The 14,412-nt window shown below is 51.1% G+C and overlaps 1 protein-coding gene across 2 annotated transcripts in view; it reads right to left on the minus strand.

Moving 5' to 3' along the window:
• Positions 1 to 10,378, minus strand: part of ST14 (ST14 transmembrane serine protease matriptase) — a 44,511-nt gene extending 34,133 nt beyond the window's left edge. The window contains exon 1 of one of the 2 annotated variants that reach the window (XM_053593854.1): positions 3,489 to 3,607. In XM_053593854.1, the coding sequence (XP_053449829.1) occupies positions 3,489 to 3,509 (21 nt within the window). In that variant the 5' untranslated portion in view covers positions 3,510 to 3,607. Of the gene's footprint in view, positions 1 to 3,488; positions 3,608 to 10,112 lie in introns of those variants that run through there. The other variant, XM_053593853.1, reaches the window with a different exon arrangement.
• Between the last annotated feature and the right edge of the window lie 4,034 nt (positions 10,379 to 14,412).

A 14,412-nucleotide genomic window follows, 5' to 3' on the forward strand; every position in this document is an offset into this window, starting at 1 on the left:
ACTTAGACCACTCACTTGGCATCCGTGACTCCCCACTGCCACGCTGGGGGACCTCCCAGGCCTGGTGCTCCGGATGCCCCAGCTTCCTCTTCCCACTGCGTCCCTCCCTCACCCCCACCCTCAGTCCTGCCCAGACTTAGCCCTTGATGAATTAACTGACTGATCTTCTCTCCCCACAGCCATACGCAGGAGGCCTCCCCAGGGCAGCCCTCCTCCCCTGCAACCTCCTCCAGGTGCCCTCCTCTCTCTGGGTGGGGGGGGGGGTAATGCTCCGGTGCAACCCCCAGGGTTCTGCGACTGCCCCACAAGCCCCCTGGGATCAGATCTGGCCTGGCTACCCACTGACCTCAGTCCCCAAGAGTGGACTCTGCGTGGTCTCTTCCTCTGCTGGGCCTGGGATGGGTGTCCACCCCAGTACCTCTTGCTAATTCCAAACAGAGAATTCCATCTCTGGCTCTCTGATTCCACTAAGTTTGCATCACTCCATCCCTTCCCCACCCTGGCCCAAGTCACCAGACTGGGAGGGGAAGCATTGGCCTCTGGCAGCACAACCAGACAGACCCTCCACCCCCCACCCCTGACCCCAAGAGGACACAGGAGAATCGGCAGGTGCAGCCAGCACCACAGAACTTTCCATTCATTTTCTCGCCTTTTCTCACCTTCTGATTTCATGGACTAATGCGCTTTTCATTATTGAAATGTTTTTGAGCTGGCTGTGGATCCCTATGCAGCTTTTCTTCAAGATGTGAAGGGGATACAGATGTCTATGGCTACATGGATGGCTTTTGTGATGCTTGAGTCAGTTATATGCACCCATCACCCAAACAGTGTTCACTATTCCATGCAATTCTAAGAAATACCACCTGCCCGCAAGGGTAACACCTCATAAAACTATATTACAATACCACAAGGTTGATATAATCCAGTGATGTCTTCAGGTTTCCCATTTTACTTGCGCTGAGGTATGTGCTTGTTAAGTTGCACTGATTTCCTCACGGTATGGGCAGGCTCCCGTGTGCAGGCAGCATCAGTTCCCCACGGTGGCCTTCATGACCCCACCCCCCTCCCTCCCGTACTCTAAGCCTTCAGCTCTGCAACCACTACTCTGGCCTCCATTTCTAACGTTGTATACCTCCAAATATTACAAAAATACATCAAAGGAAACAGTTGGCTTTCTTTACTACACAAAATTCCCTGGGAAATCAGTCCAGTCCTTTGACTGGTATGTATGGAGTTTGTTCTGAAAAGCCACTTCCCTGCCTTTGCCTCCTAGCATGTTAATAAGCTACAAACCTAAGAATTATTTTAAGCAAAAGCACTGAATATGCAAGCGAGGAAGCCCTGCCCCTGCCCTCCCTTGAAAGCAGAGCCTGTCCTGGAGTAACAGGATGTGAGGAGGCCAGACTGCCGGGGTCTCAGAGGTGGGGCAGATTCTAGGCAGCGTTTTTCAACCTTTTTTATTTCATGGCTCACTTGAACCTATAGGTAAACTTCTGCAGCACACTTACATTACGTTGATCCCAAAAAAGAGTAAAAAAAAAAAAAAGAACGTATTTCCTGAGCTTTGAATGTCTTTTGAAACTAATTAATGATCTTTAAAAATCTTCGAGGCAAGGGCGGCGCCTATGGCTCAGTTGGTAAGGCGCCGGCCCCATATACCGAGGGTGGCGGGTTCAAACCCAGCCCCAGCCAAACTGCAACCAAAAAACAGCCGGGCGTTGTGGCGGGCGCCTGTAGTCCCAGCTGCTCGGGAGGCTGAGGCAAGAGAATCACCTAAGCCCAGGAGTTGGAGGTTGCTGTGAGCTGTGTGATGCCACGGCACTCTACCCAGGGCCATAAAGTGAGACTCTATCTCTACCAAAAAAAAAAAAAAACTCTTCGAGGCATACCGGTGCCCCATGATTGCATTAATGTACACAGCTATGATTTAATATTAATAAAAAAAAAGAAAGAAAGAAAATCACTGGCCTAGAGGGCGTTTAACTTCCCATTTTCCCAGGGCCATTCTTTCTGGGGAAAATGGCATCTTCACTTAGTGCCATACTGATCCCAGTAGTAGTTGTAGCAAGTTCTTTTCCAGTACCCCAATACCCTCTGTGCTAATTAGCATCGCAAAAGAACCAGTCCCATCCCACCAGCTCAGGCAGGAGGCACTGCAGCTGGAGATGTTCCATGCTGGTGCTCACATGCACGCTCCACCTGCTCCTCCTCGGGCTAAACCTGCTCACTTCTTCCCACCATTCAAACAAAGTGTTTTCTAAGCCTGTGGCCATCTGCCTCAACCTCACCATTCATCACACTCCCAGGAAGACATGGTTTCTAGAATTCACCAGCATAAACCACAAGACACCCCAGATGGCCTCTGCAGGTGCTGCCCGGTTACCTCCCTCATCCCGCAGGTCCTTTCTCCCTCCATGAATTGTCCAACACCACATTCACTCAGTGCATACAAACAACAAGAAGAAAATAAGAACAAAGAAGGACATATTCACCTGATGAAAGCTTATAAAGTAATAAAAATACTTTTTTCAAAGAATAGGTAATAGCAAAGAAAAACTAAGAATGTTCAATGAAAAAAACAGTCCAGAGGACATGGTTACTTCCTGGCCTTCCAGACTCAGCTCAGGTGTCTCCTCTGAGAAACTTGCAGGACAGCCCCCTGCCCCAGAACACCTTCCCTCCCAGCCGCACATGATGAGGGAGGGAGGAGTGGGTCTTTGCTCCACAAGCCTAGCATGGGTTGGGGCACTTAATAAGTGTTTGATGAATTAATTAATTGCAACCATGTCTTTACTGGAAGAATGGAATTACAGTATGACTCCATTTGAGGGAGAACCCGTGTATGCACAAACATTCGTATACGCACAGATTTGTGGGGGAACATGAGACACACTATTTCTAGGGGTTATAAAGTCTGAGGGAGAAAATTTTAGAGAAATTTCACCTTTTATTCTGTATATTTCTATATTATTTGACTTCAAAAAAAAAAAAAACTTCCTAACTTTCACAGTCAGAAAAATAAACAACTGTTTTTAGAAACTTTGCAAAGGAAATATCAAATTGTTAAAATGCCTCTGTATGAGTATTTCCCCCCCCACTTTTTTTTTTTTTGGAGTCAGAGTCTCAAGGTGTCGCCGCCCTGGGTAGAGTGCCACACAGCAACCTCAAACTCTTAGGCTTAAGCGATTCTCTTGCCTCAGCCTCCCAAGTAACTGGGACTACAGGCGCCCACTCCCCATTTTTTTTTTTTTTAGATGGGGTCTCACTATATTGCCCAGGCTGGTCTGGAACTCCTGGGCTCCAGACATACTCAGCTCCTGAGCAGCTGGGATTATAGGCAGGAACCATCACACTTTCATGTTTCCCCATTTTAAAATTCTTACTACTTTTCTGGGCCAGCCAAATTTTCTTTAAATATGTGCATATTAGACTTTTTGTAATACTCTAAGAAGGTAGAACCAAATAAAAATACAGAGGCAAACGCTTACTTTAGACTTTAGCAGCCCCATCTACATGCCAGCCTTCCCTGGGCTTGCCGCCAACTCAAAATTCTGGATCTCTTGCAGTGGTGCCTGGCTCCTCACGCCCTGACCACAGGAGAGAAATGGTTTCTGTCTCTGCTGCTGACGGTGGTGGTGCGGTGAGCACAACACTTACTCCTGACCCAGATGGACATGCTCTGTTCATTGCAGCCTTTTATATGATCTTTCTGAGTCATCATTAAGTCATCCAAAGTATCACCCTTTCCCTCCCAGCTGGGTGTCATCTACAAAGCTGATAGGAAAATGCTCCAAGTCCTCATCTGAGCTAAATAAGAAAAGGCACAGAACCCAGGAAGGAGCAAGGAGACACAACCTTACCAGACCTTTGATCCTCTGACCCCCAGGCCTCCACCATGACTCGCCCAGGACACAAATGGTCCGTGTACATCGGCAACAACAAACTAGATAAAACACACACACACACACACACACACACACACACACGTGCGCGGTACAGAGTGGAAAGAGGCCTGAGAAATGGAAGCAACGTGGTTTGTTGGCTTGGGTGGGTGAATTATTTATTTTATAACTGCCACCATGATTTTTAATCACATGCACAATAAATAAAGAGACATTTGTTTAAAGCTTTGTTGAAATCACATCTCCAGCTGTGCTCCGCCTGGTCTGCCAGCAAACCAACCTCATCAAAAGGCGAAACCAGTCGAGTTTGGTGTAAGGCATCTGTTGGCGCCTGGCGATCGCCACTTCCGTTTTTTATGTGCTCACAACTCTCTGTTTAATGATGTGTTCCAGCGATGGTCTTTGGAATACAATTTTATAATGGCATTGTGGTTAAGACCGCAGGCTTTGAAGTCACACGGATCCAGGGTTGAATTCTTGCTACTGCCTTTGGGCCATCCACACAGGCCCTTTGAGCCTCAGTGGTCTCACCTGTACATGCAAACTAGGCATTTGTTTCCCCACAGAGCTCTTGTGAGGATAAAGTGAGATAATAAGTTGAAGTGGACATCTTAGTGAAGGGGAGAAATGACTGTCATCACACTCTCCTCTACATCGTCATCATCACCTCGGCTTCATCAGTGGCAGCCAAGGGGAGACGAAGGAGCCAAGATTTTATTTTTTTTATTTTTTTGAGACAATCTCACTATGTCACCCTTGGTAGAGTGCTGTGACATCACAGCTCACAGCAACCTCAGACTCTTGGGCTCAAGCAATCCTCTTGCCTCAGCCTCCCAAGTAGCTGGGACTGCAGGTGCTTGCTGAACCACCTGGCCATTTTTTTGTTGCAGTTATCATTGTTGTTTTAGCAGGCCTGGGCTGGGCTCGAACCCACCAGCCTCAGCATATGTGGCCGGCGCCATAACCTCTGTGCTATGGGGAGCCGAAGCAGGCGCCAAGATTTTGACCAGTTAACCGACCATCACAAGGTTTTGGGGAAAACCCCAAGATACTGCTAAGCTCAGACAGAGGACGCAAATTCTGAAAATATGAGTACCTATGAGATAGAATTTTTGGTAGAGACTTACTTCTAGAAAAGTCCTTAACCAAGAGAAAAGAGCAATTACTGTCCATGAGCTCTGAGCAAACACCAGAGCACTTCCCACCAGTGCCAGTCTGAGGGAGTCCACATTCCTACACAGCTAAGTGGATATATAATTTAGGCCCGGCCATCCCAGAAACATCCCCAAAGAAAAATCCAGTTTCTTACCCAAATCAAATGAATATTTAACCCTACTAGTCCATTCTTTCCTGAGCCCCTGGGACTGACACCCCTGTTTTGCATGTAGCAAAATGTGCTCCAGGTAGGAGATGGCAGAGCCAGGCTACCTGGGTTCCTTCCAATCCAGCTTCCCCTACCGTTCTGCTCTGTGACCCTGGGCAAGTTACTTAGCCTCTCTTGTGCTCCATTTTTCTCACCTATAGAAGGGTAATAATTGCCAGGCACAGTGGCTCACGCTTGTAATCCTAGCACTCAGGCAGGCCAAGGAGGGGGGACCACCTGAGCTCAGGAGTTTGAGAACAGCCTGAGCAAGAGTAAGACCCAGTCTCTACTAAAAACAGAAAAACTAGCCAGGCGTTGTGGTGGGTGGGTATCGTCCCAGCTACTTGGGAGGCTGAGGGAAGATGATTGCTCAAGTCCAAGAGTGTGCGTTTGCTATGACTCCATAGCACTTTACCCAGGGTGACGGAATGAGAGTCTGTCTAAAAAATAATAATAATAAAAGAAGGGTAATAACTATAATAGTACTTCTATCTTTTTGGGGGGGGGACAGAGGCTCCCTCTGTCACCCTCAGTAGAGTGCTATGGTGTCACAGCTCGCAGCAATCTCAAACACTTGGGCTTAGGTGATTCTCTTGCCTCAGCCTCCCAAGTAGCTAGGACTACAGGTGCCCGCTACACAACTGCCTATTTTTAGAGATGGGGGTCTTGCTCTGGCTCAGGCTGATCTTGCACTCATGAGCTCAGGCAATCCACCCACCTCGGCCTCCCAGAGTGCTAGGATTATAGGCGTGAGCCACTGCACCCGGCCTAATAGTACTTACTTCTAAAAGGGTTAGCACATGGTACACGCTCCAATAAATGCTAGTGATAATTAGTATTAGTGCTCGGGTGTGTTCTTGACATCCCAACAGCCACATACACAGTATCAGAAGCAACATTAGCTCTGGGAGCTGAGCTCCCTCAGGGATCTGTTCCAAAAATAGACCTTCTCTCTTAAGAGAGACATGAGCCAACAGTATGGGCAGAACCACAGACCAGAGAAGGAACAGACATCAGGAACTCCAGGACCACAGCGCTCAGAGTGACAGAAGCTACTGGGCAGTGGGGGGCCCTGGATTTCCTGCAGGCTGTAAGCAGGTGATGGGGCTTCTTATCCACAGAAGCACCCATCGAACTAGAGTCATCTTCTCCTATTCCTCAGGCTCCACATCTCCTAAACAGGGGTGGTGAATGTCCAGGTGTTGCCGGGGCCAAGGTGAAGGGAAGAGTCTATACAGCCCCCCGAGAAGGCAGGCTGTGGTCCCCTGGCACCTGCGAGCCCCCACCCACAGAACAACCCTAGTTTCCTGCAGCTTACGGCCTCCCCTATGTTGTTCCCACCCTCTGCACACACCTTACCAGAGCCTATTCAAGAGAACAAAGCAGGAAGTTCCCTGAAGTTTTATTTTCTAAGGTGGGAGGTGGAGGAGGATGAGAGGGCAAAGGCTGAGCAGTAACCTTCATAGAGGGTTCTTTCTCCTAGAAACTGAGTGTGTGTGTGTGTGTGTGTGTGTGTGTGTGTGTGTGTGTGGAGGGGGGGAGTTGAAAACCAGAAGGCCATGGAAGAGGCCTCCAAACCTTTCCCTGTGTTCGGCAGGACCCTATTGTCCTGGCAACCTGGCTTCTCAGCCTCCTGATGGGCACCCTACTGATGTTGTATATCACCTGCCTGTGGGTCTTTATCCTTTTCCAACTCAAAAACTCAAACTAGGGCGGTGCCTTTGGCTCAGGGAGTAGGGCGTTGGCCCCATATACCGGAGGTGGTGGGTTCAAACCCAGCCTGGCCAAAAACTGCAAAAAAAAAACTCCAACTACACGATTTGAAATTCATACTGCAACTTACAAAGAGCTACCATGCAAAGTGTCTCTTTTAATACTTGTAATAAATCTGGAAAAGACAGTGTGAGTCTGTCCTATTTTATAGCCACATAAACTGAGGCTCAGAGGGATGGGGTAACATCTCTGCAATCACGTGGCCAGACAGCTGTGGCACCAGGCCTTGCACTATGTTGGACACTCCTGCCATTGCATCACAGATGTCCCCAGCTCCAAGTCATCTTCCCTGGCCCTTCCAGCCTGGGTTAGAGATGCCCCTCTTTACTGCCCACACTGGGCTTATCTAGAACCTACTACTCCTGGCTCGGAATTTACTCCCTGTATCCCACATGACACTGGGTGGTCCTCAAGGCAGGTATGTGACTGGGTTCTTCCTCAGTGCAACTTCCCAGCACCCAGCACATGCTCAGTCTGGGGTAGGCACCTAGTGGCCATCTGTTGTGTGAATGAGTGACTGAATGAACCAGTGGGCGGCTGATCACTTAACAAAGAGAAGATACTCTCAAGAGATATCTGACTTTGACCCCACAACATCTCATTTTGCAACCCTGGTCTTTGGATGCCTAAGGGATACTGAGTCTTACCTGGGCCTTTCGTGATCTAAGAAGGAATCAATGGATGTCAAGGCAGCTTCATAGTCACCATCAAATATCAACAGGGACCAAGGGGCTCATTAAGGCAGGTTTCCCAGTTCTCATTAATGGCCCTGACAATAGCATCTATACACCTGCGCAGGGCTCACACAGTCCCCAGACAAGATATCCACCCTGGAGACCATCAGAGCACTTCATGGGAACAGTGGGGACAGGGCAGAGGCCAGCTAGATACAAGGACTATCAAACGAGACACAGCCACGGATGCAGCCCTGAAAAAGGAACGCACAAACAACAGCTGTGCTTGACCTGCCAAGCTCTGCCGATGCAGACAGCAAACCCAGGGGCCACAGCTGCAACTCCTGGAGAGGGACAGAGACCTCAGCTGCAGACACTGCCGGGAGATCCCAGGGACTGAGATATCTGCTGAGGCTCAGGCAGGAAAAACTACGTGAAGCAACAGAAACAAGCTTTGGCTCCTTCCATGAGGGCCCACGGTCACAGGTCTAACCTTGGCCCATGTCTCTTAGCTTCACTCTCAAGGCCATAAATTCCTTCAGGGACACAACCACATCTTCCTGGTCGCTGGGCGCCCTTCCTTCAGTCGCACCTGGCCTACACTACTCATGGAGATGGTTCAGCGAAGCTCAGCACAAGAAAAGACAGCTAGCCAAGCTGGGTGAAGGAAAAGCACAGGAGAGCAGCTGGAAGGAGAACAGATCAACTTCCCCGGAGAGAAGGGAATGAGCAGGGGCCAAGTGCAGGAGGCAGAGCCCAGCCTGCGCCACACACAGAGGAGGATGGGCAGAGGGTCCAGCAGACCAGCTTTCCCAGCATCTCAGCAGGAGGGTCCCAGGAAGGGAAGCCAGGAAGAATTAACTTGGAGGGAGAGGGAAAAAACACCCCAGAAATAATAAACACCAAGCAGCAGGCTCCCTGCTGAACCCCAAGTAGGCAATTACCAGGGATCCACAAACATGGTGATTAAAAGGGAGAGAAGGTGAATCTGCCTCACAGCTGGGCAGAGGCACAGCCAGGAAAACAACAGTGCCCAGCCCCAGCTGCTGTTGGGGGGTAAGGGGAGTGGTGGTTATCCAGAACCTGGTCTTCTGCAGACTTCCTAAAGTCCCGATCGTTCTTGGAGGAAGGGAACCCGTTGGAAACAGTGCTAAAATCGGGCCTGACCTGAGAGTGGCAGAGGTCAGGGGGCCCAGGAACACAGAAAGTGGGGCCAACAGAGGGACAAAGCTTCCTCCCCAAAGCCCCACTCACTGCCTGCCCTGACCTCCTTGCCCTGGCCTTCCAGAAACTTGAGTACCGCTGGACAGGGAGGGCAGAGGCCAGGCTACTAGTCACAAGTGGGCCAATGCCACCTAAGCGTGTCAGTCCACAGTGAATGTCAACCCATTTCCAACTCCAACAGTGAGACTAGTGCTTTTGAGGTTTTTTATTTTTTTTTTTTCTTTTTTTGTAGAGACAGAGTCTCACTTTATGGCCCTCAGAGTGCCGTGGCCTCACACAGCTCACAGCAACCTCCAACTCCCGGGCCTAAGCGATTCTCTTGCCTCAGCCTCCCGAGTAGCTGGGACTACAGGCGCCCGCCACAACACCCAGCTATTTTTTGGTTGCAGTTTGGCCGGGGCCGGGTTTGAACCCGCCACCCTCGGTATATGGGGCCGGCGCCCTACCAACTGAGCCACAGGCACCGCCCAACTTTTGAGGTTTTTTTTTAATAGGTCTTTCATTGTTCTTTCTGCCAAAGAAGAGCTTCCTGCTTCAGTATTATCCAAAAGGCTCAAGACACCTGTTCCCACATTCCCTCCCATGCAACCCCTTCCCAACCGGCTCCCTCCGCCCGCTCGTGGAGAGGCCCAGCAACCCAAGCCCTAGGGAGCCTCGTCCAGGCTCTGTGGCCGCCAACGCTCTAGCTGCCCTCGGCAAAGGTCCTGAAGTGCCTTTTGACCAGGAAGGAAAGAAACAAAACCAGATTTCTGCAGAGGCTGAGAACGGCTGAGATGGCAAAGCCCTGGAAAGTCCTACTCCGACCTGATCACCTCAACCCAGGTTCACCCTGCACATCACCCCTCCGCGCCCTGGTTCCTCCCAGCTCTGCACCAACTAGTGCTAGCCCGAAAGTAACGCAGCCACCAAGACGGAGCCCCCTTTTTCAAGTCGGGGGAAGAACCGAGCCGGCAGGAAGGTGGCAGGGGCGATTGGGCGCCTCCATCGCGGCGGCACCGGGCGTGCAGGTCTGGAACCAAAGGTCCGGCCAGCCCCGCCCGGTTGCCGACCGCCCGGCACCCGCCGAACAGGAAATTCCACCTGTGCGCCCAGCGCCGGGGCCACCCCCGGGCACCGGAGCGCGGCTCGGCCGACACCAGCGCCGCGCGTCCCCCCGGGTCGCCGGCCCGCGCTCACCTCCAGCCGCGAGCTGTACTTGAGTCCCGCGCCCAAGTCCTTCGGGCCCCCGCCGCCCTTGCGGGCGCGATCGCTCCTCATGGCTGCGGCGGCCGGTCGCGGATCTCAGAGGCGCGGTCCCGGGACTCCGATGGCTCCCATGGCGCGCGGGCTGGGCGGGGGGCGCGGGAGGGGCGGGCCGAGCTGCGGGCAGGCCCAGCGCCGACGGCCGCGGCGACGGTCGCTCTCGCGCTTCCTGGCCCGCGCAGGTAGTTTCAGGGTGTGGCTCCCGGATCGCCCCGCCCCGCCGGCCGGCCGCGCTCGCCTGCGCACCTTTACCAGGCCGGCCGGCCCCGCCCCTCAGGCCCCGCCCCGCCCGCAGACCCCGCCCCTCAGGCCGGCCGCGCTCGCCCGCGCACCGTTCCCAGGCCGGCCGGCCCCGCCCCCGCGGTCCCCGGAGGCTCCTCCCCCTGCGAGCGCCGCGGCCCGAGGTGAGCGAGGGAGGATCGCACGCTGGATTGGTGGTCGCTGGTGACCCACCCGCGCGCCCTCGGCTCCTGCAGTGGCCCTCTGCGTGCAGGGCTGACCATCCTGCCGCCTGTGCGATGCCAGCCGCCCTTTCGTCCCTTCCTTGTGCATTTTCTGTCTCTGCCCACTGGATCTCCCACCTTGGTCAGTTATGACCCCTCCAAAACCAAGCGAAATACGAACGGCCCCTGAGCAGCCTCCCCATCAGGCCACTGACCCTCTGTTTTCCTGGTGGCCACTAGCTGGGCTCCGTCACTGTTAGGAGGCCCTTGCTGTGGCCTGCGCCCAGCACTCTCTGGGGAGGTCACCAGAGGTCTGGGTGGCTCAACAAAATGCCCTCTTAGCGATGCCCAACGTCCTTCACCATTCGCGGCGTCTGACACTCACTGATCCTTTCTCCAGAAGCCACTTTCCCTGAACTCTGGTCCAACTTTCTGGCCCCCAATGTCATACATGGGTCCTAAAGTTTTCAATCCCCCCCTACCCTTTTTTTTCCCTGTACTTAAACTCTTTGCAACACATCTCATCTTAAGGCATCAGACAGGTAAACCTGCCCCCTGGGATAAACTCACCAAGGAGTGCCAGTTCTGTTGGATACTGCTTGGGAACTTCTCCATTTAGGATCTACTGGGATTCCATGGTCCATATCAATTATGTGCTAAGCACTGTTCTGAGCACTGGGAAACAAGAGTGAGCAAGATATGTCTCAGTGTCCGTAGCTCAGTGGTTAGGGCACCGGCCACATACACTGAGGTTGAACCCAGCCCAGGCCTGCTAAACAACAATAACAACAGCAACAACTAAATAAATAAATAAAACACTATTTTAAAAGAAAGAGTGAGCAAAATAAAAATTCCTCAAGGCCAGGTGTGGTAGCTCACACCTGTAACCCCAGCACTATGGGAGCCTGAGGCTGGTGGATTGCCTGAGGTCAGGAGTTCTAGACCAGCCTGAGTTAAGAGCAAGACCCCATCTGTAAAAAATAGCCGGGTGTTGTGGCGGGCGCCTATAGTCCCAGCTACTTGGGAGGCTGAGGCAAGAGAATTGCTTGAGCACAGTTGTATGAGGTTGCTGTGAGTTGTGACACCACTGCACTCTACCAGGGCCAAGAAAGTGAGACACTGTCTCAAAAAATTAATTAATTAATTAAAATAAAAACTCTTGCTATGAAATCAACAAGCCCCAAACTTCCCTTCTTGACTTGCTCATCTTCTGTTTTCTCTAAGTATGACAGTGTATCACTCTCCTTGTCTAAAATTCTGCAGTCACCTTTGGCTTCCCCCCTCCTTACACCTTATATCCAGTTAGTTAAGGCATTCTCTCAAGCAACCATAGAATAGCCCTTCTTTCTTCCCCATTAAGAAGATTCCTATTCAAGCCCTTATCGCCCTTTGCCTGGTTTTGTGTAAGAAGCAAAGGGACCTCCTGCCTCCTGTTTGCCACCCTCTGATCTCTCCCACACACAATCAGGTTGCTCTATGAAATCATGGCTCCTTTAAAGCCTTCATAAACCAAATCCAACCTCTTCAGCCGGCTTCCTCACTCTGGCCTGTGGGCCTTGCAGACAAGCCTTCTAGCATTTCTGTTTAGACCCCCTTCTCTGCAGCCAAACTTTCTGACCTTTGCACCTTTCCTAAAGTTGCTCCTCCCCTGGCAAGCCCTCCTCCTTCATGCTAGGCTCTGCATATAGGGGCAAACTCTACTGCCGGGAGTTATTAGTGTTGTTGGCTGAGAGTTTCTAGCTTTGTTTTCTGAGTACAGTCTGGGTTTGTGCTCGCTTTCTTTGGACTTAGAAATGGCCCCAGTGGTCAGCCGTAGCCAGGAAGCTGCCAAGAGTGGGAATATATGGGACTTACACACAGGAGCATAAGGAGACAGTGCCATTCCCACATTCTCTTCCAAGATTAAACCTCTGTCACCTGTGACCTTAAGTGGCCACACTGATCAAACACCCCTGCTGATGTGCACCACACAAATGAGGAGTCGGCCTTTGGGATGTTAAGCCACAGAGTTTTAAGGACTCCTTGTTACTGCAGTAAACCTACTGCAAATATTACCTGTTCCCTGAGGTTCTCCTTCCCTCCAAACCAGAACTAGGTCTGTTTATACCTCTCTCATGAAACACATCACCTTCTCATATCATGAAACACATCACTTTCTCATTGCCTGTTTTGTTTGTTTGTTTGTTTGTTTGGAGGGGGGACAGAGTCTTGCCCTGTGGTCCCAAGTGGAGTTTAGTGGCATCATCATAGCCTACTGCAACCTCAAACTCATGGGTTCAAGCGATCCTCCTGCCTCTGCCTTCTGAGTAGCTGGAACTACAGGTTCACACCACCACACCTGGCTAATTTTTCTATTTTTTGAAGAGTCAGGAGTCTCTGCTCTTGCTCAGGCTGGTCTCAAACTCCTGAGCGCAAGCCATCCTCCCACCTTGACCTCCCAGAGTGCTAGGATTATAGGTGTGAGCCCCCACGCTGGCCCCACCTTTTCAATGCATTTCTGTTTGTGTTATACCGCCTTTGAGTCCTCAGAGCCTAGCACAATAAATCGTTGTCAATTTAATAAAGAGAAAATGAATCTGCCACCTTCCTTCCTACAAAGCCCTCCAAAGCTAAATAGAAAATATCAAAAAATTACTTTTGTTGTGGACTATCAATGGCACAACATCCCTCAATGAGTGTGAATGATTGAAAGTAGGCCAGATCCAGGGTGATGTAATGAGATGGCGCTCCTGGTGCACTAACCTGCTGTGCTCCTATCAAAGGAGTGACTTGCACTGCTGCACAGAGCATCATCCTTGACCTTGTAGAATGCAGCACTCAGTGCTATCATTTGAGTCCGATATACACAGAGGGCATGAGCTGCAAATCCCGGTGCACAGGAAGGCGTACAGGGCTCAGACCCTCCCCCACGACCCCTGTACCAACTTGCTAGGCCAGGTACGGTGGCACATGTCTGTAGTTCCAGCTACTTGGGAGGCCAAGACCAGAGGATCGCTTGAGGTCAGGAGTAGAAACCAGCTTGAGCAAGAGCGAGACACTGTCTCTACTAAAAATGGGGAAAATATAGCCAGGCAAAGTGACATTTCCCTATGGTCCCAACTTCTTGAGAGAGTGAGGCAGGAGAATCTCTTGAGTCCAGGAGTCTGAGGCTGCAGTGAGCTACGATGATGCCACTGCACTCTACCCAGATGACAGAGTGAGACTCTGCCTTAAAAAAAAAAAAAGCCTTTTTGTTGAATGCTCCTTATGTTCACTCCTGTGTACATTCCTATGCTGTGATGGAGAAATGTAACTGTATTATTCTATTAAACGCATTTGGTTTCAACCTCATAAAATTATGATATGGGAGGTAAGTACTTTTAGTCCTAAATTATAGGGGAAGAAACCCAACAACAGACAGCCTAAAGGAGATGGCCACATCCTCACACACGCTAAATCCAACTCAAACCCACATTTCCTACCTGAGCCTCATGTTATTTCCCTGCCACAGAAGGAGAGACTCATGACCAAATCACTCAACCTTCACCAGCCCCACCAAGCCCCCTCTCTGTTCCCAGCACTCCAGAGCTGCCACCTCTCCTCTCTCCAGGTTATCCTCTTCCTTACCCCAGGACTTCCTGCTGGAAAGGTCACACCTGTGCCCCTGCAACCCCCTCCAAGGCCTCTCCAACATGCTCCCATGTCCTTGGGTGTGCCCTATGGACCTGAGCACAGGCTACAGTTTCAAATCACCAGCGCTCTGTCTATCCAAGACGATGAGACAGGGTGAGGCCAAACTCATCTGGACAGTT

Source organism: Nycticebus coucang, chromosome 6 (assembly GCF_027406575.1).
Source record: "Nycticebus coucang isolate mNycCou1 chromosome 6, mNycCou1.pri, whole genome shotgun sequence".
Lineage (NCBI taxonomy): Eukaryota > Metazoa > Chordata > Mammalia > Primates > Lorisidae > Nycticebus > Nycticebus coucang.